Source organism: Podarcis erhardii, assembly GCF_964252035.2.
Source record: "Podarcis erhardii genome assembly, chromosome: 8".
In the NCBI taxonomy this organism is placed as follows: Eukaryota; Metazoa; Chordata; class Lepidosauria; order Squamata; family Lacertidae; genus Podarcis; species Podarcis erhardii.
This window is the reverse complement of record NC_138499.1, coordinates 88,093,584-88,114,142: the sequence shown is the minus strand read 5'-3', so window position 1 is coordinate 88,114,142 and position 20,559 is coordinate 88,093,584. Positions and strand designations below refer to the sequence as shown.

The 20,559-nt window shown below is 45.1% G+C and overlaps 2 protein-coding genes and 2 pseudogenes across 4 annotated transcripts in view; all 4 read left to right on the top strand.

Annotated features, from left to right (window-relative positions):
- The window catches only part of LOC309349232 (uncharacterized protein), a 94,160-nt gene that overhangs the window by 62,134 nt on the left and 11,467 nt on the right, over positions 1-20,559 (top strand). The window lies entirely within an intron of this gene.
- Positions 1,510-3,409, top strand: LOC309349234 (protocadherin beta-16-like; the record flags this gene model as incomplete). The annotated part of the gene is made up of 1 exon (XM_081874980.1): positions 1,510-3,409. Exon 1 carries the CDS (start codon positions 1,655-1,657, stop codon positions 3,407-3,409), a length of 1,755 nt encoding a protein of 584 aa, XP_081731106.1. The 5' UTR covers positions 1,510-1,654.
- On the top strand, positions 3,815-4,709 carry LOC309349233 (protocadherin beta-1 pseudogene; annotated as a pseudogene). The gene has a single exon. The product of its transcript is annotated as a protocadherin beta-1 pseudogene (transcript).
- LOC309347863 (protocadherin beta-16 pseudogene) lies at positions 8,839-11,234 on the top strand (annotated as a pseudogene). Its single transcript has one exon. The product of its transcript is annotated as a protocadherin beta-16 pseudogene (transcript).

Genomic DNA, 20,559 nt, shown 5'->3' with positions numbered 1-20,559 from the left:
ATTTACTCTATTGTATTAATCTTAGTGCTGCCAGCATTAGCATTCATTTTTCTTATATTCAGTAAATGTTTCCCACTCTTCTTTAATGTATGTTCTTCTTGCTCTCTTATTCTATGTGCTAAATCTGAACGTTCTGCATTTTCTGTCAACTTAAGTTGCTGATCCTCTTTAGTTGGGACCTTGTTCACTTTCCATTTTGGGGCTAAGAAAGCACAGACCCCAATTGTTGCATACATAAATAACCTTTTCCGACACCTAGGAATATCAGTCAACAAAAAGCGGAAAGTAGTTTTAAACATCCCTCCCCCCATTTCTTATAAATCATATATACTTTTACCTTTTTACATGTCCACCACATGTGAAAAAATATTCCCTCCATTTACATTTCCAACATGTATTTGATTCTGATTTATAAATCTTAGCCAACTCGGAGTTTGAAACTCTTCCGATTTCTTTTTTATTCACTTTTACCTGTTTCCTTGTATTCTGTTATTGTTGTTTCTTTTCTTGCAGAGAGGGTTGTAAATTGTTGTATTAATATTGTGGGTTGATGTGCTATAGAACATCTTCATAACATTTTTAAACCTTCTGTATGGGAGGAGGAAGTATCACACAAAAGCGGAGATGTAGGTTGCTTCCATATGACCTGTTTATTGAATATCCACTCTTACTACTTTTTTTAAAAAAGAAATAAACTTATAAAGGGGGGAAGGGGAGAAATGAGGAAAAATGAACACAGCTGCGTATATAAATTGATATAGTGTTATTATCCTAATCTTTATGTAGATATTAATAGCCTGCTACATTCCCCGTGTGCAGGCCATATGGCACTTGCATCAAGCAATAGTAATCCTACATTTCCCAAGGCATTTTCCTATCAATTTCTTTATTCCAAAATGTTTGATTGAGGTGGGTGGGAGGGAGATTGTTCCACAAGAGCACCATATGTGCTGTGCATCTGAATTTCCCAGTATGAATTTGAACCTCATGCACAAGAGTGTACAAGAACTACAGAAGGTAATGCATTGTTTTGTGATGTCTGCCCTCATTCAAATGGAAAAGAGGCATCTTCCTACTAATAAAACAGTCTTTCATGAACAGAGAAACTGTGAATATGAACCTTTCCTGTTCAGTATAATGTGCACTGCATTCAGTGTTATTTACTGAATCTTAGTGGCTTTTCTTTGCTCAGCCACACGGTCGTAGAACAGGCAAAGACATGAACTGGAATTCAGAATTTTGTGAAGGAACTCACAGGAAGCCATGAGCAAAAAGGTGGCTGGAACAAAGGACGGGTGACTTTCATATGCGATAAAGAGATAACATAAAGCACAGCAAAGCCATCAACACGGCAGCATCAAATTCATTTCCACAGCAGCAGAGATTATCACTGGAAGACTGTCAGAAACTTCATCTTTTGGCCAGAGATTCTTGAGCCATGGGAGACGGCTACAGAAAGGAACAAGGTCTGTATGTTTTGCTTTTCCTCTGCCTTCCTGGAGCACTGAGTATTTCACTTCACTATTCTGTGCCTGAAGAAAAGAAAAGGGGGTTTTTGGTGGCCAATGTGCTGGAGGATTTGAAGCTGGGAACAGGGGAGCTCTCTGCTCGCAGAGCCCAGCTGGTTTCTAAGAACACTAAGCAATATTTTCGTATGGATACCAAGACTGGGAATTTGTTGGTAAATGATAAAATAGACCGAGAAACATTATGTGGCCAGACTGATCCTTGCTTATTGCAGTCTGAAATTGTGTTGCAAAATCCCTTAAAGATCTTCAGTATTGAAGTCAAGATAGAAGATGTGAATGATAATGTCCCCAAATTCTCTAAAAAGGCATTTGATCTGGAAATTCCTGAGAATGTCCCTCCTAATACTCGTTTCCCCTTGGAATCTGCCCAAGATGAGGACCTGGGAATGAATAACATCCAAAACTACACTCTCAGTCCCAATGAACATTTCATGCTTGGCATGGAGAGCAACAAAAATGGAAGGAAATATGTGGATCTTGTCCTGGAGAAGCCGCTGGACAAGGAGAAGGAGACACACTTTGAACTGACTCTCACAGCTGTGGATGGAGGGGAGCCACGGAGAACAGGCACAGTTCAAATAAATATTGATGTTCTTGACAATAATGACAACTTTCCTCAGTTTACCCAGTCTGAATACAAAGCTAGGTTAAAAGAAAACAGCCCACGGGGTACTCTGGTCTTCAAAGTGGAAGCTACAGATTTGGATTTTGGCTCAAATTCTCAGATCACCTACTCGTTCAACCGGGTACCAGAAGAAATATATGATCTGTTTCACCTAAATGAAATCACAGGGGAAATCACCCTTTCTGGTCAGCTTGATTATGAAAAAGAAACCAGCTATGACATGAACATCAGGGCAACAGATGGAGGGGGTCTCTCAGGTCACTGCAAGGTCCTGTTAGACGTTGAAGACGTGAATGATAATGTCCCTGAAGTGTCTGTCATATCCATCACTAGTCCTTTGGCAGAGGATTCTCCCCTGGAGACGCTTGTGGCTCTCTTCAGTGTTGCAGACCAAGACTCCGGAGACAATGGCAGAACATTGTGCTCTGTAGAAGTAAACCTTCCTTTTATGTTAAAACTCACTATGAATAACTATTACCAGCTTGTGGTCCAAAGTCCCTTGGACAGAGAGAAGGTCTCAGAGTATAATATCACCATCACAGCCGTTGACCAGGGCTCTCCCAGGCTCACTTCAACAAGAGTTATTAATGTTCAGATCTCAGATGTCAATGACAACCCTCCAGTATTTGAAAAGTCTTCATGTGAAATGCAGATACGGGAAAACAATATTCCAGGACTGCTCATTGGCTCAGTCCGTGCTGCTGATCTGGACACCGAGAAGAATGCCAAGGTCACCTACTCCCTTTTGCCTGGAAAGGTCACTGATGGCCTTGTGGCCTCTTACATCTCAGTCAACTCTGAAAGTGGAAATCTGTATGCCCTCCGATCTCTGGATTACGAGCAGACCAAAGATTTCAAAGTGACAGTGAGGGCTACAGATGGAGGGTCTCCTCCCCTCAGCTCAGAAGTTACTGTCCGAGTCGTAATCCTAGACGAAAACGACAACGCTCCCTTCTTCCTCTACCCTCTTCAGAACAGCACATCCCCCTGCAATGAGCTGGTGCCCAAGTCGGTGGAGGCCGGCTACCTGGTCACCAAGGTGGTGGCTGTGGATGGAGATTCTGGCCAGAACTCGTGGCTTTCCTATGAGCTGCTGAAGGCCACAGACCCTGGTCTTTTCAGCATAGGAGCCCAGAATGGGGAAGTGAGAACCAGGAGAGCCCTGAGCGAGCGAGACACCAGCAAGCAGAGACTCCTGATCGTGGTCAGGGACAACGGGCTCCCTCCCCAGAGCAGCACTGCCATGCTCCATTGATTTCAGTGCCTATACACTGTGAATGACTTAGATGGAAACAATTCATACAACCCATATTGTGTCTGTAGCAGTTCATGAAAGTAAAATACGGTATGGTGATAATACTATAATTCCTCACCAGATCACCATCATCAAAAGAAAAAAAACATGTTTTATTTCATATCTCAGATTCTAAAGATGCTAGAGACTCTTAAAAAAAAGAAAGCTGGGAATATGGGGTGTATGGTCCATTGGGGTGGCTGTTCTCTTGCATCTCCACATGGATGCTCATATTCTGGGAAATCTTTTGTTTTTTGTAACGCCATAACATAGTCCAAACACAAGGTGGTGGTATTGCACAAGATAAAAGAAGGAAATTGGGGAGCAGCAGTTTCTCTCCTCAAGAGCTGAAGCCATTAGACAAAGGAATCAGCACAGGAAAAAGAACAGATCCCTATTGCAAGCCAGTCTTCAGAAATTCAGTAGGAATAAGCAGGACACAGTGTCACATTCAGAAGAAAAATACAGTTAAGAAGATACACGCCTTGGAATTGAGAAGAGGACAATGGCTTGCATTTCAGGAGGAGAGGCTGGGAGAATGGAAATGCACCTCAAGATCAGGCAAGTTTGGTCTTTTTCCCTGTGTCTCTGTGCATGCATAGCAATGTGTGAGTCCTTGCTCTATTCAGTGCCAGAGGAGGAGGAAAGTGGGTCTCTGGTAGCGAATGTGCTGAAGGATTTGAGAGTGGATGCAAAGGAGCTGTCTGCTCGGAGAGCCCGGCTGGTTTCTAAGAGCTCCAAGCAGTATTTCCAGCTGGATCCTCATTCTGGGGATGTGACAGTAAAGGATAAAATAGATCGGGAGTCCCTGTGTGGTCAGAATGAACCATGTATTCTACTGTCTGAAATTGTGCTGGAAAAGCCATTGCAGCTACACAGAATTGAAGTTCAGATAGAGGACGTGAATGATAATTCCCCCAAATTCTCTAAAAATCAATTTATTTTTGAAATATCAGAGCAAATTCCAACAAATACCCGATTTCCTTTGGAGAAAGCTCAAGACTCAGACAAAGGGGAAAATGCTGTTCAGAACTACACCCTTAGTCCTAATGAACATTTTAGGCTGAATTTGAAAAGTCACAGTGATGGTACCAAATATGCAGAACTGGTGTTAGAGAAACCGCTAGACCGTGAGGTGAATCCACACATTCATCTTACTCTGTCAGCTATCGATGGGGGGATCCCAAAAAGAACTGGAACAGCACAGCTTCTCATCAATATTCTGGATGCTAATGATAATGTACCTCAGTTTCCACAATAATAATAATAATAATAATAATAAATTTTATTTATATCCCGCCCTCCCCAGCCGAAGCCGGGCTCAGGGCGGCTAACAACAATCAACAATCAAACCATCAGATATTCACACATTCTAAAAATATTACATTATAAAAATCAATTAAAATCAAATTAATGGCAACTAATTAAGCAAGATTCTAAGCAGGTTGCCAGAGGAGGGAGTCAGGCTGCGCCCTGACCAAAGGCCTGGTGGAACAACTCTGTCTTGCAGGCCCTGCGGAAGGATGTCAGGTCCCGCAGGGCCCTAGTCTCTTGTGACAGAGCGTTCCACCAGATTGGAGCCGCAGCCGAGAAGGCCCTGGCTCTAGTTGAGGCCAGCCTAACCTCTCTGAGGCCTGGGACCTTGAGGATGTTATTATTTGCAGACCGTAGGTTTCTCTGTGGGGCATACCAGGAGAGGCGGTCCCGTAGGTACGAGGGTCCTAGGCCGTATAGGGCTTTAAAGGTTAAAACCAGCACCTTAAACCTGATCCTGTACTCCACCGGGAGCCAGTGCAGCTGGTATAGTACCGGTTGAATGTGATCTCGCAGCGAAGACCCCATAAGGAGTCTCGCCGCGGCATTCTGCACCCGCTGGAGTTTCTGGGTCAGTCTTAAGGGCAGCCCCACGTAGAGCGAGTTACAATAATCCAGTCTGGAGGTGACCGTCGCATGGATCACAGTGGCTAGGTCAGGGCGAGAGAGATAAGGGGCCAACTGCTTAGCTTGGCGGAGATGAAAAAATGCCGCCTTTGTTATAGCTGTAATCTGCGCCTCCATAGAGAGGGAGGTATCGAAGATTACACCCAAACTCTTAACGGACGGTGCTGGCACTAATTGCACCCCCGCAAGAGATGGGAGTTGCCCCCTCAATCCCATATCATCCCGCCCCAGCCAGAGGACCTCTGTCTTCGAAGGATTTAACTTCAACCGGCTCCCACGTAACCATCCAGCCACAGCTTCCAGGCATCTCGCCAGTGTATCGGGGGCCGAGTCAGGATGGCCATCCATCAACAGATAGAGTTGGGTGTCATCGGCATACTGATGGCAACCCAGCCCAAAACTCCGGACAAGCTGGGCGAGGGGGCGCATAAAGATGTTAAAAAGCATCGGGGAGAGAATCGCACCCTGAGGCACTCCACACACCAAGGAGTGGCGCGATGACAATTCCCCCCCGAGCGCCACCCTCTGTCCCCGACCAGAGAGAAACGAGCGCAGCCATTGAAGGACTGTGCCCTGGATTCCCACGTCGGCAAGGCGGTGGTCCAGGAGTTCGTGATCGACCATGTCGAAGGCTGCTGACAGATCTAGAAGAATCAGCAGCCCCGACCCGCCTCGATCCAGCTGCCTACGGAGATCATCTGTTAGGGCGACCAGAGCCGTCTCGGTCCCATGACCAGCACGGAAGCCGGACTGGAATGGATCCAGAGCAGATGTTTCATCCAGAAACCTACCAAGCTGTTCAGCAACCGCTCTCTCAATCACCTTACCCAGGAATGGAAGATTCGAGACCGGGCGGTAATTGGATAGATCTAAGGGATCTAATGATGTTTTCTTTAAGAGCGGACGCACCACTGCCTCCTTCAGTTCCCCTGGGAATATCCCGGTGCCAAGGGACAAATTGATGATATCCCCCAGGGGGGCCCGCACCTCGTCTGGACACGCTCTAATCAGCCATGACGGGCACGGGTCAAGAGGACAGGTGGTGGGCTTTCCAGCTTGGAGGAGTCTGTCCACATCGGCTGGAGATATCCGGTCAAAATGGTCCAATACTGGACCCGAGGACAGTCGAGGGGCCTCCAGTTCCTGAGTACAAAGTCAAAGTAATGGAAAACAGCCCATTGGATACGCTGGTCACAAAAGTGGAAGCCACTGACAGCGATCTTGGTTCCTATGCTCACATCACTTATTCCTTCAGTGAAGTTCCAGAAAATGTGTTGAGATCATTCAAGTTAAACAAACACACTGGGGAACTTACTGTTGTAGGGATGACTGACTATGAAGAAACCAGCAGTTATGAGATCCACATCAAAGCCACAGATGGAGGGGGGCTTTCTGCTTATTGCAAAGTAATTGTGGACATTGAAGATGAGAATGACAATTCCCCAGAGATATCGATCACTTCCATCACCAGTCCCTTACCTGAGGACTCTCCCCCAGACACAGTGGTGGCCCTTTTCAGTGTCACAGATGTGGACTCTGGGGACAGTGGCAGAACTGCCTGCACCACTGAAGTAAACCTGCCATTTGTGCTCCAGCCCACGGAGAACAACTATTACCAGCTGGTGACCCAACAACCACTGGACAGAGAAAAAGTCAGTGAATATAACATTACTATCACAGCCAAAGACAGGGGCTCTCCCAGACTCACTTCCACAAGAATACTTCATGTTCAAATTTCAGATGTCAATGACAACCCTCCCGTGTTTGAAAAGCCATTCTATGAAATGCAGTTAAGAGAAAACAATATTCCTGGTCTTCTGATCAATTCGGTCCATGCTGTTGATCTGGACACAGCGCAGAATGCCAAAGTGACCTACTCGCTTTTGCCTGGGAAGGTCAATGATGGCCCCACATCCTCTTACATCTCCATCAACTCTGAAACGGGGAACCTGTATGCCATCCGGTCTCTGGATTATGAGGAAGTACAAGATTTCCATGTGACGGTGAGGGCTGTGGATTCAGGTTCCCCTCCACTGAGCTCCGAAGTTCCCATCCGCGTTCAGGTTGTGGATGAAAATGACAATGCCCCCTTCATCCTCTACCCTCTCCAGAATGGCACTTCTCCCTCAAATGACCTGGTTCCCCGAGGGGCAGAGACTGGCTACCTGGTCACCAAGGTGGTGGCTGTGGACAGGGATTCTGCGCAGAACTCTTGGCTTTCCTACCAGCTGCTGAAGGCCACAGAACCGGGTCTGTTCACGGTGGGGGCCCAGAATGGAGAAGTGACCACCCTCAGGCCGGTCAGCAACCGAGACAGCTTCAAGCAGAATCTGATTGTGGTGGTTCGAGACAACGGCCATCCTCCCCAGTCCACCTCTGCCACACTCAGAATCCTTCTAGTGGACGGCTTCTCTGACCCTTATCTGAAAAGTGTGGCTCTCCCAAAGGAGGAAACCATGGAGGAGGAAGACCCCAGCCTGACTATGTATCTGATCATCTGCCTGGCTGCCATCTCAAGCATCTTTCTCATTTCTGTGGTGGCGTTTGTTGTAATCAAGTTGCAGAAACGTGAAAAGTTCATAGAAACCTACAACTCTGCAGTCAATTTCCCGGTGGGACCTGATTCCCAGGAGAACTCTGTGGATCCTGGTGCTGAATCTTTATCTCAGGCTTACAACTATGAGGCTTACAACTATGAGGTGTGCTTAGCTGGTGGGTCTCTGAACAGCGAGTTCCGGTTTCTCAGGCCCCTGTTTCCTGTTTTCTCTGTGGAGCCTCCTAACACTCAGCTGAATCCAAGGAGTTCCAATGATTCTGAGGGAGTCCCCAGTCATGCGGGTGAAAGTCAACATGGGGTTCAGGTGAGAATATACTTTTCTTCATTTTTAACATTGCAGGGTGTGTTTATGATTATTTCCCTGTCTGTACTGTAGTCTAGGTATTACAGAGGCATTTAAGCATGAGCACAATGAATTGTAAATGGGGGGGATGTTGTTCTCTCTATTTTTTTTTATTCATCCATTGATTTTGGAAATTCTTAATGATCCTATGTATATATTAGCTGCTGACGATGAAACCACATAACAGATTATTAGGAATAAAATTGAGATTTCCACACCAGTGTATCTCTTGTATAAGTGCAATATTGGTTTTATTTTTATATAACCACAAGGTGGCAGAATTGGCCAACATTTTCATGGACACTGAGAATATTGTATTGTTGCGTTTATTGAAACCTTGAAGAGGCAGTATAGCAATGATACGGGAGGTAGATGCTGGTGTGAAGATATGAGGCTCAGGAGAATGAAAAACAATAAAAATCGCAGCACAAAGGTTATTCATCAAGCTGCAAAGATGGTCAGAGGATGAAAGAAGCTTTGGTCAGTGCTTTAACACTCTGGAAGAGGGGGAAACCATGAACGATAGCTTCAGGAAGATGAAAGGTCTGTATCTTTTGCTTTTTCTCTTTGTGTTGAAAACAGTCTGCATTTCATTTCGCTATTCTGTACCTGAAGAAAAGAAAAAGGGTTTTTTGGTGGCTAATGTGCTGGAGGATCTGAAACTGGCAAAAGGGGAGCTCTCTGTTCGCAGAGCCCAGCTAGTGTCCAAAAGCACAAAGCAGTATTTCCACCTTGATACTCACTCTGGGAATTTGCTGATACATGATAAAATAGACAGAGAAGCTTTATGTGGCCAGACTGATCCTTGCATGCTGCTCTCTGAAATTGTGCTTCAAAACCCTTTAAATATCTACAGTATAGAAATGAAGATAGAAGATGTGAATGACAATACTCCCAAATTCTCTAAAGATAAATTTGATCTGGAAATTCCAGAGATTGTACCTACAAACACACTGTTCCCCTTGGAATCTGCCCAAGATGAGGACTTAGGAGAAAACAGTATCCAAAACTACACACTCAGTCCCAATGAGCATTTCCAACTATATGTGAAAAGCAACAAGGATGGAAGGAAATATGTGCATCTTGTTCTGCAGAAGCCACTGGACAGGGAGAATAACTCACACTTTGGACTGACCCTCATGGCTGTGGATGGAGGGGTGCCACAGAGAACAGGCACAGTTCAAATAAATATTCAAGTTCTTGACAATAATGACAACTTTCCTCTGTTTACCCAGCCTGAATATAAAGCTAGGTTAAAAGAAAACAGCCCACAGGGCACTCTGGTCTTAAAAGTGGAAGCCACAGATTTGGATTTTGGTTCAAATGCACAGATCACCTACTCATTCCACCAGGCACCAAAAAAAATATACAGTTTCTTTTATTTAAATGAAATAAATGGGGAAATCACTCTTTCTGGTCAGCTTGATTATGAAGAAGAAACTAGCTATGACATGAACATCAGGGCAACAGATGGAGGGGGTCTTTCAGGTCACTGCAAGGTCCTGGTAGATGTCGAAGACGTGAATGACAATGTCCCTGAAGTGTCCGTCATATCCATCACTAGTCCTTTGGCAGAGGATTCTCCCCTGGAGACACTTGTGGCTCTCTTCACTGTCACAGACCAAGACTCTGGAGACAATGGCAGAACCGTGTGCTCTGTGGAGGCAAACCTTCCTTTTATGTTAAAATCCACTATGAATAACTATTACCAGCTTGTGGTCCAAAGTCCCTTAGACAGAGAGAAGGTCTCAGAGTATAATGTCACCATCACAGCTGTTGACCAGGGCACCCCCAGGCTCACTTCAACAAGAATTATTAACGTTCAGATCTCAGATGTCAATGACAACCCTCCAGTATTTGAAAAGTCTTCATGTGAAATGCAGATACGGGAAAACAATATTCCAGGACTGCTCATTGGCTCAGTCCGTGCTGCTGATCTGGACACCGAGAAGAATGCCAAGGTCACCTACTCCCTTTTGCCTGGGAAGGTCACTGATGGCCTTGTGGCCTCTTACATCTCGGTCAACTCTGAAAGCGGAAATCTGTATGCCCTCCGATCTCTGGATTACGAGCAGATCAAAGATTTCACAGTGACGGTGAGGGCTACAGATGGAGGGTCTCCTCCCCTCAGCTCAGAAGTTACTGTCCGAGTCGTAATCCTAGACGAAAACGACAACGCTCCCTTCTTCCTCTACCCTCTTCAGAACAGCACATCCCCCTGCAATGAGCTGGTGCCCAAGTCGGTGGAGGCCGGCTACCTGGTCACCAAGGTGGTGGCTGTGGATGGAGATTCTGGCCAGAACTCGTGGCTTTCCTATGAGCTGCTGAAGGCCACAGACCCTGGTCTTTTCAGCATAGGAGCCCAGAATGGGGAAGTGAGAACCAGGAGAGCCCTGAGCGAGCGAGACACCAGCAAGCAGAGACTCCTGATCGTGGTCAGGGACAACGGGCTCCCTCCCCAGAGCAGCACTGCCATGCTCCATGTCCTTCCCGTGGGTGGCTTTTCGGATCCTTATATGAAGGCTGTGGAGGTCAGTAAAGAGGAGCAGGAAGAAGATGGGAGCTTGACCTTGTACTTGGTGATCTGCCTGGCTGCAGTCTCCTTTGTGTTCCTTGTTTGCATTGTTTCCTTTGCTGCCATCAAGATCTGCAGGAGGGATCCCAGGGAAAGTTTTATCGCTGCCCCTCCTCACTTCCCACCTGCCAGACCCGACATCCCAGAGAAGTGTGGCGATTCTCAGAGCGGGTCTCTTTCCAGGAGTTACCACTACGATGTGTGCTTAACCGGTGGGTCCTTGAGCAGCGAGTTCAGGTTCCTCAGGCCCCTCATTCCTGTTTTTTCTGTGGGGGACCCAAACCTCAATGTGAACCAGACCCCTCCTTCTGCTTCCCAAGATATTCCTGATGCTTTGGAGAGCAGGAAGCCAATGGAACAGGTGAGATAATTTTAAATAACCTTTTGCTGAATATAGAGTGGGGGTACAGAGTGAAATATTCAAATATGATTTCTGCAATGATATTCTGTGAAACACCTCAACAACCTGGCTGTACTATTTGGTAAAGCGAGGCGACTATATGTGAGAGCTGGTTAGGGCTGAGCGGGGCTTTGATTGCATTTACCCTCACACATCCATTGTGGAACAGTGACGGTTCTCTGCCTGTAGTTATTCCACTGATGCAGGTCTTTACTGTCCCATTGCACCTGTTTCAGGATCCTGCTCTTTCCTTTCAGGCATCCTTGTGCCCTTATTAGGGGGGTTGCACTCAGAGACCTTGTTTCAAATCCCTGTTGAGTCCCTGTTGAGACCACTCACTGGGTGGCCTCTGAAATCTGTTGTATCTCAGTCTTAGTCCATCAAGGCATTGAAAACTTGGAGAGTGACTTCTAATCAGACATTACTGGCATAGATAAACCAATGATAGGATTTTGTATTATGACCTTTTGGGAGGGAAAAAGGAATAAAAATGTAACAACCTGCAAGGGTGATGGTGGAGTATAGGAACCATAAGCACAAAAGTATAAATGTATGGAAGCCGGTCAAATAGAGTAAGTCCCAAATCCCCGCTGGCAACACCTTCAGATCCTGCAACATTTTAAAGTAATGTACAGAGAATGGGATGACTCGACGCCACCACAAGCTATTGCTTCCCTGCCCACCGGATATCCCTTCCCTGAATGCTTTACATTATGGAGGTCTTTTACATGAGGCCACCTTCCTTTATCCTTCTCACATCACCTCTCTGGCTCACCTCTCCCAATGTCTCTGTCTACTCTTGGTCCAGGTTTCTCTTCTCTTCTCCCAACAGCACATATCTTCCTTTTCAGTTTATACTCACCCAGATTCCTTAAAAGTGCAGGCTGAAATGGAGGCCACATCAGCACCATATATTTATAGCACATCTAAAGCTTTATGAGAGATAAACTGCAGTTCCTATTATTATTATTTGGAAGGAAGCCTTGTGCTTTAAATGTATGGTTAGCACGTGTTCAGAGTTTTAGTTGAGGTTTTGAGTTAAGATTGCAAGTACTGATTCAATTAATTAAACAGGGTGATTTGTTTGTGTGTGTTTAAATTGCTTGTCTCTATTACTAATCATATGTTTTATCGTCCAAATCTGATATGGTATATGCAGAAGAGGTGTAACAGAAAGCAAGACAACAGTGTGTTGTATCTAACACGTTCAGTGATCTTCATCACATTTGAGAGCAAGAGCTTAATGTGTAAATGTGGAATATTTTAAACATATGGAATTGGTTGTTGGCTGAATAGCTTTCATGTTTAAACAAACGCTGAAAATATATGAATTCTAATAGAGCAAATGCAGGAATCATACAGGAAAAATATACCACCTGATATTGATCCGTGTTTGACAACTTTTCCAGAACTTTGTTGAAACATATTTAATTATGTTAAATAATCTGTCTCACAGTTGGTCTTTCTTGCTCTAGCTAACAGTATATTATTTCATTCAAAATCCAACCCCTCACACCATTCAGCGCATAGCATGTTAGTTGTAAACAGCTGCAGGTCACAGTTGCAACCTATAAGTTCACTCATGTTCCCAAAAGCTTAGAAACAGTATCTTGCAAGCCGATGTAGAGTCTCACATTTTGTGCTTCTTAAAACTTAGCCTGTGTGTACCAATACTTAGTATTTGTCTTTCAGCCCCAATACTGTCCTTCAGCAGGTGTGGGGCAGTACTAAAGCTGACAACAATATGGGGGCTGGGGCACTCAGGTGCTGCCACTCACTTGACTTCCTGATGCTTACTTTGTATTCCTTTATTTCAGTTTGGGAGAATGGTGATCAGGGCTGACAGATGATGCAGGATGTGGAGAGGGAGTTGAGACTGAGGCAGGCAGGAAGTGGGGCAGCCAGGTGCTTAGGGCCTTTTGGGGGGAAGAAGTCTATTGTCATAGGGTTAGGTATAGGCACTGGGAGCTGCAAATATTAGGGGTAGCATTACAAAATGTTAGGTGCTTTATTCAGCTCCGAAGTCTGCAAGGCAACTGAAAGTGCATATACATATTTATGGGAAGTGAGTATTGCAGCGTTATTCAGTACACCAGCCCAAGAATAAGGAAGAGGACTCAAGATTTTAGGGTTAAATAAGGTCTGGAGCTATATTATTTTGTAAGACTGCAGTGAGATACATTCTTTTTCATGGTAGTTGCCCAGGGCAGGTATTTTTTTAAAAAAAACCACTTGGGTGAGATGGTGGGGACACTAGTCAGGAAGACCCCATCCTGCTCCTCCCTGCCCACAGAGCCAAAGACTTGCCAAGGCAGACCAGATCAGAGTCACACCTTCTCTGAGCTCAACTAGTTTTGTGTAACTGAGCAGAGGATTCTGACTTTTCAAGCCCAGGGCCCCTGAAAGGCTTGTTAGAAGAAGCCCCCTTTACTCATCTAAATAACCCAAATAGTGACTCAGGGTGTTCACCAAGTTACATCTCTTTACTTCCTCTCCCATCATTATTAGCAAGCCACTGCCTTTTTAGTTAGATAGCCAAATGTAAGTAACACCAGTCCCATTCATCAAGGCAGGCTGCCTCCCACCACTGCAATGCAGACTAGGTGTGGTGGCCTTTTCTCCAGAGCCAATTGGTGTGTGTGTCCTACCCGGCCACAGTGGTGGTGGGCTTACTAGCGGGGACCAAGTGAGAGCTCCAGCTGCTCTATTTCGCCTTTCATTGCATTATCAGCAACAGGCACTTCTAGATCTCAGTCAGAGATTCATAGCAAAGCAGCATGGCTTGGGTGAGAAGGTTAAAGGCCATCTTAAATGAAGTAATGAGAGTACACATAAACTCCATTGGGAGTTCAGCGGAAAAAACCGCAAATTGTATTCTTAAATTCTTCAGAGCACAAGGGGGCTTCTTCGTCCCCGCAGCTCTAAAATTATACAAGTAATGAGAGTTCCTTGCCAGGGTCACTTCCACAAAGGGATGCTGGAGACATTTTACTAATGGAATTTCAATTCCTGAATCTGTGAATTTACTAATGGAATTTCAATTCCTGAGTCTCTGTGAATGGAACTGTGAACTTTCTGATGATAGGTCTAGATGAGGGCTGGACATCTTCATGGTTTTCCCTGGGCATCCTAAACATTATCAGATGAAGAGGGACCTTAAAGATCAGTGTTCATCTTACACTTCTTTTTCCTTGGCCTCCCTGCACACCTTAAATAGTCATGGCAATGTTGTTCTATTCATATTCTAAACATCTCACTGAGTTTTATGGTGAAGAAATGTGTTTGTGTGTATGTATGAGTATAATTATTTACTGTTTATAAAATGTAAATGTAACAGGCATTAAATATCGAAGAATATTCTATGCTAGGGGTTTCCAAACTGTTGCCTGTAGACCACCAGTGGTCTCCAAGCTTTATTCAGGTCATCCGTGGAGACCAGCACCTATGAATGGTGGGTTTAGCACATTAGCTTCCCATTGTACTTTTATTGCTTATTTTACTTCTTATGTTGAATTTTACTTTTATTACAGTATTTTGTATTTTGTCTATGGAAATCAGATGGGAATATAATAAAATACAATATAGGAAATAAAAAAGCAATAAAAATACAACATATACAAATACAATCTAGCAACAGCTCATTACAGTTGCTACAACAAGCTAAAAGATCATTAGGTGGTGCACGAAGACACTCAGCTATTTGGCAGTGATCAGTCTTGGCGCAGGGGGCGGAAGGAGTTTGAGAAGAACCGTTCTGTGCTTATCAACAATGTCTGAGTGCTCTTACAGCTGCTGCATTTAACTTCTAACACAAGGTGGTGCAATTGCACAGGCAGTAGAAATCAGAGCTGCTGCGCCGTGCCAGAAAGCAGTGACCATTAGAAGAAAGGAATCTGGAAAAAGGGAAGCAGCTCTTGATTGCAACAAAATCGGCAGAATCTGTAGGAGGCAAGCACTGCTGCATCTTCTTCATGAAACAAGGACAACAAAGGGATCTCATAACAGAGAAAAGGGCAATTCTGGCAACTGCTTTACAAAGAGGCACCTTGGATTCCAATCTGCCTTGAGAACAAAGCTGGGAAAGAAAATGAAAACCCTCCATTATAGCAGGCAAGTTTGTCTCTTCTTTATCTGTCTCTGTACCTGTGGTGTGGTGTGTGAGTCCTTCCGCTATTCAGTGCCTGAGGAAAAGAAAAGTGGGTCTCTGGTGGCTAATCTGCTGAAAGATTTGAAAATAGACGTAAAGGATCTGTTTGCTCGGAGAGCGCAGCTGCTTTCTAAGACTGCCAAGCAGTATTTTGAGCTGGATCCCCAGTCTGGGGATGTGATAATAAAAGATAAAATAGACCGGGAGTCCCTGTGTGGTCAGAATGACCCTTGTGTTCTGCTTTGTGAAATGGTGCTGGAAAAGCCATGGCAGCTGCACAGAATTGAGATTCAAATAGAAGACGTGAATGATAATTCCCCCAGATTCTCTGAAAAACAATTTGTCTTGGAAATACCTGAGCAGACACCCACAAATACCCGATTCCTTTTGGAAAAAGCTGAAGATTCAGACAAAGGACAAAATGCTGTCCAGAACTATACTCTTAGTCCAAATGAACATTTTAGGCTGGATGTGGAAAGTCACACTGATGGTAGCAAATATGCAGAACTGGTATTAGAAAAGCCTTTGGACCGTGAGGAGAAGCCACAGGTTGCATTAATGCTGTCAGCTGTTGATGGAGGGATCCCAAGAAGAAGCGGAAGTACACAAATTATTGTTCAGGTTCTGGACACCAATGACAATGCTCCTCACTTTAATAAATCTGTATATAATGTGCAACTACTGGAAAACCTTCCACCAGGTACACTGGTCACCAAAGTTGAAGCCACTGACAGGGATCTTGGTTCCTTCGCACATATCACTTATTCATTCAGCCAAGGGTCAGAAAATGTGTTGAGAATGTTCAAGTTAAATAAGCACACCGGGGAGCTTACTACTGCGGCAACAATTGATTATGAAGAAAACACAAATTATGAGATGAACATCAGAGCTACAGATGGAGGAGGCCTTTCTGCTTACTGCAAAGTCATTGTAGAGATTGAGGATGAGAACGACAATGCTCCAGAGATTACCATCACTTCCATCACCAGTCCCTTACCTGAGGACTCTCCCCCAGACACAGTGGTGGCCCTTTTCAGTGTTACAGATGTGGACTCTGGAGACGGTGGCAGAACTGCCTGCACCACTGAAGTCAACCTGCCATTTGTGCTCAAACCCACAGAGAACAACTATTACCGGCTGGTGACCCAACAACCACTGGACAGAGAAAAATTCAGTGAATATAACATTACCATCACAGCGACGGACAGGGGCTCCCCCAGACTCACTTCCACAAGAATACTTCATGTTGAAGTGTCAGATGTCAATGACAACCCTCCAGTGTTTGAAAAGCCATTCTATCAAATGCAGTTAAGAGAAAACAATATTCCTGGTGTTCTGATCAATTCGGTCCATGCTGTTGATCTGGACACAGCGCAGAATGCCAAGGTGACCTACTCGCTTTTGCCTGGGAAGGTCAATGATGGCCCCACATCCTCTTACATCTCCATCAACTCTGAAACAGGGAACCTGTATGCCATTCGGTCTCTGGATTATGAGGAAGTAAAAGATTTCCAGGTGACGGTGAGGGCTGTGGATTCAGGTTCCCCTCCACTGAGCTCAGAAGTTCCCATCCGTGTTCAGGTCGTGGATGAAAATGACAATGCCCCCTTCATCCTCTACCCTCTCCAGAATGGCACTTCCCCCTCAAATGACCTGGTTCCCCGAGGGGCAGAGACTGGCTACCTGGTCACCAAGGTGGTGGCTGTGGACAGGGATTCTGCGCAGAACTCTTGGCTTTCCTACCAGCTGCTGAAGGCCACAGAACCGGGTCTGTTCACGGTGGGGGCCCAGAATGGAGAAGTGACCACCCTGAGGCCGGTCAGCAACCGAGACAGCTTCAAGCAGAATCTGATTGTGGTGGTCCGAGACAACGGCCATCCTCCCCAGTCCACCTCTGCCACGCTCAGAATCCTTCTAGTGGACGGCTTCTCTGACCCTTATCTGAAAAGTGTGGCTCTCCCAAAGGAGGAAACTGTGGAGGAGGAAGACCCCAGCCTGACGATGTATCTGATCATCTGCTTGGCTGCCATCTCAAGCATCTTTCTCATTTCTGTGGTGGCGTTTGTTGTAATCAAGTTGCAGAAACGTGAAAAGTTCATAGGAACCTACAACTCTGCAGCCAATTTCCCGGTGGGACCTGATTCCCAGGAGATCTCTGCAGATTCTGGTGCTGGATCTCTATCCCAGGCTTACAACTATGAGGTGTGCTTAGCTGGTGGGTCTCTGAACAGCGAGTTCCGGTTTCTCAGGCCCCTGTTTCCTGTTTTCTCTGTGGAGCCTCCTAACACTCAGCTGAATCCAAGGAGTTCTAGTGGGTCCCAAGAAGTGCCTTGTAATGAAGAAGAAACACGTTTGAGATGTCAGGTGAGGATAATTAGTATAATATGATTATGCTCTGAATGAATAAAAATAATTATATTCAATCAATGATACTTGGTTGATGACTTAAGCTCACTGAAAGAACAGGATACGCGGAAATGTAAGTAAGGTTTGAAATGTAATTTCTTATCAATTTATTCTTTTTCATATTTATTGGTATGATTAAGAAAATTATGATCGCATGTACACATGAGCTAACAGTTAAATGAGCATGAATCTAAACTCAATTTTCACTGGGCTGGTATTAAATAGACTTTATAGGCTATTAATGCATCTTTCTTAGATGAACCACAAGGTGGCAATATTGGCAAGCACATTATTTTTTATTCACAATATTGCATTGTAGCAGCACTGAGGGGAAGCTATGAACAGACAGAACTGAACTAGAGAGGTGCAGACTCCTTTTCTAGAAAGGAAATACAAAATTCAAGGGAGCAAGCATTGACCACAACAGGGGGGAAAAGAAACAATTTACACAACAGCACAGGGAGCCACTGGAGAAAACCTAAAGATTGGTCTTTTGGCCAGAACCTATATATCTTATCAAGAAGGGAGAGAAACCATGAAAGACTGCATCAGGAACAGGCAAGGTCTGTATCTCTTCGTCTTATTCTCTGTGTCTAGAGTGATGTGTATCTCAATACGCTATTCTGTGCCTGAAGAAAAGAAAAGTGGATTTCTGGTGGCTAATGTGCTGAAGGATTTGAAACTGGGAACAGGGGAGCTTTCTGCTCGCAGAGCCCAGCTAGTGTCCGAAAGCACAAAGCAATATTTCCACCTTGATACCCACACTGGGAATCTGCTGATAAATGATAAAGTAGACAGGGAAGCTTTGTGTGGTGAGACTGAACCTTGCTTGCTGCTCTCTGAAATTGTGCTCCAAAACCCCTTAAAGATCTACAGTATAGAAATGGAGATAAAAGATGTAAATGACAATACTCCCAAATTCTCAAAAAAGGAATTCAAGATAGATATTCCAGAGAATGTCCCTATCAATACCCAATTCCCTTTGGAATCTGCACAAGATACAGATTTGGATAAAAATAGCATCCAAAACTACACTCTCAGTTCCAATGAGCATTTCTGGCTCCAAGTAAAAAGTGATGAAAGTGGAAACAAATATTTGGACCTTGTTTTGGTGAAACCTCTAGATAGGGAAGAAGCAGCGGAGTTTGGACTGACTCTCACAGCTGTGGATGGAGGGGAGCCACAGAGAACAGGCACAGTTCAGATAAATATCAAGGTTTTGGACATCAATGATAATTTCCCTCAGTTTACTCATTCTGAATATAAAGTAAGGTTAAAGGAAAACAGCCCTAGGGACACCCTGGTCTCCAAAGTAGAAGCCAGAGATTCAGATTTTGGTTCAAATGCACGAATAACATACTCATTTGATCGGGTACCTGAAAAAATACACCGTTGCTTCCACTTAAATGATCTCACTGGGGAAATAACTGTTTTGGGACAAATAGATTATGAAAAAGAAACCAGTTACAGCATGAGCATCAGGGCAACAGATGGAGGGGGTCTTTCAGGTCACTGCAAGGTCCTGGTAGATGTCGAAGATGTGAATGACAATGTCCCTGAAGTGTCCGTCATATCCCTCACTAGTCCTTTGGCAGAGGATTCTCCCCTCGAGACACTTGTGGCTCTCTTCACTGTCACAGATCGAGACTCCGGAGACAATGGCAGAACCGTGTGCTCTGTGGAAGTAAACCTTCCTTTTATTTTAAAACTCACTATGAGTAACTATTACCAGCTTGTGGTCCAAAGTCCCTTGGACAGAGAGAAGGTCTCAGAGTATAATATCACCATCACAGCCGTTGACCAGGGTTCCCCCAGGCTCACTTCAAAAAGAATGATTAATGTTCAGATCTCAGATGTCAATGACAACCCTCCAGTATTTGAAAAGTCTTCATGTGAAATGCAGATACGGGAAAACAATATTCCAGGACTGCTCATTGGCTCAGTCCGTGCTGCTGATCTGGACACTGAGAAGAATGCCAAGGTCACCTACTCCCTTTTGCCTGGGAAGGTCACTGATGGCCTTGTGGCCTCTTACATCTCAGTCAACTCTGAAAGCGGAAATCTGTATGCCCTCCGATCTCTGGATTACGAGCAGATCAAAGATTTCAAAGTGACGGTGAGGGCTACAGATGGAGGGTCTCCTCCCCTCAGCTCAGAAGTTACTGTCCAAGTCGTAATCCTAGATGAAAACGACAACGCTCCCTTCTTCCTCTACCCTCTTCAGAACAGCACATCCCCCTGCAATGAGCTGGTGCCCAAGTCGGTGGAGGCCGGCTACCTGGTCACCAAGGTGGTGGCTGTGGATGGAGATTCTGGCCAGAACTCGTGGCTTTCCTATGAGCTGCTGAAGGCCACAGACCCTGGTCTTTTCAGCATAGGAGCCCAGAATGGGGAAGTGAGAACCAGGAGAGCCCTGAGCGAGCGAGACACCAGCAAGCAGAGACTCCTGATAGTGGTCAGGGACAACGGGCTCCCTCCCCAGAGCAGCACTGCCATGCTCCATGTCCTTCCCGTGGGTGGCTTTTCGGATCCTTATATGAAGGCTGTGGAGGTCAGTAAAGAGGAGCACGAAGAAGATGGGAGCTTGACCTTGTATTTGGTGATCTGCCTGGCTGCCGTCTCCTTTGTCTTCCTCGTTTGCATTGTTTCCTTTGCTGCCATCAAGATCTGCAGGAGGGATCCCAGGGAAAGTTTTATCGCTGCCCCTCCTCACTTCCCACCTGCCAGACCCGACATCCCGGA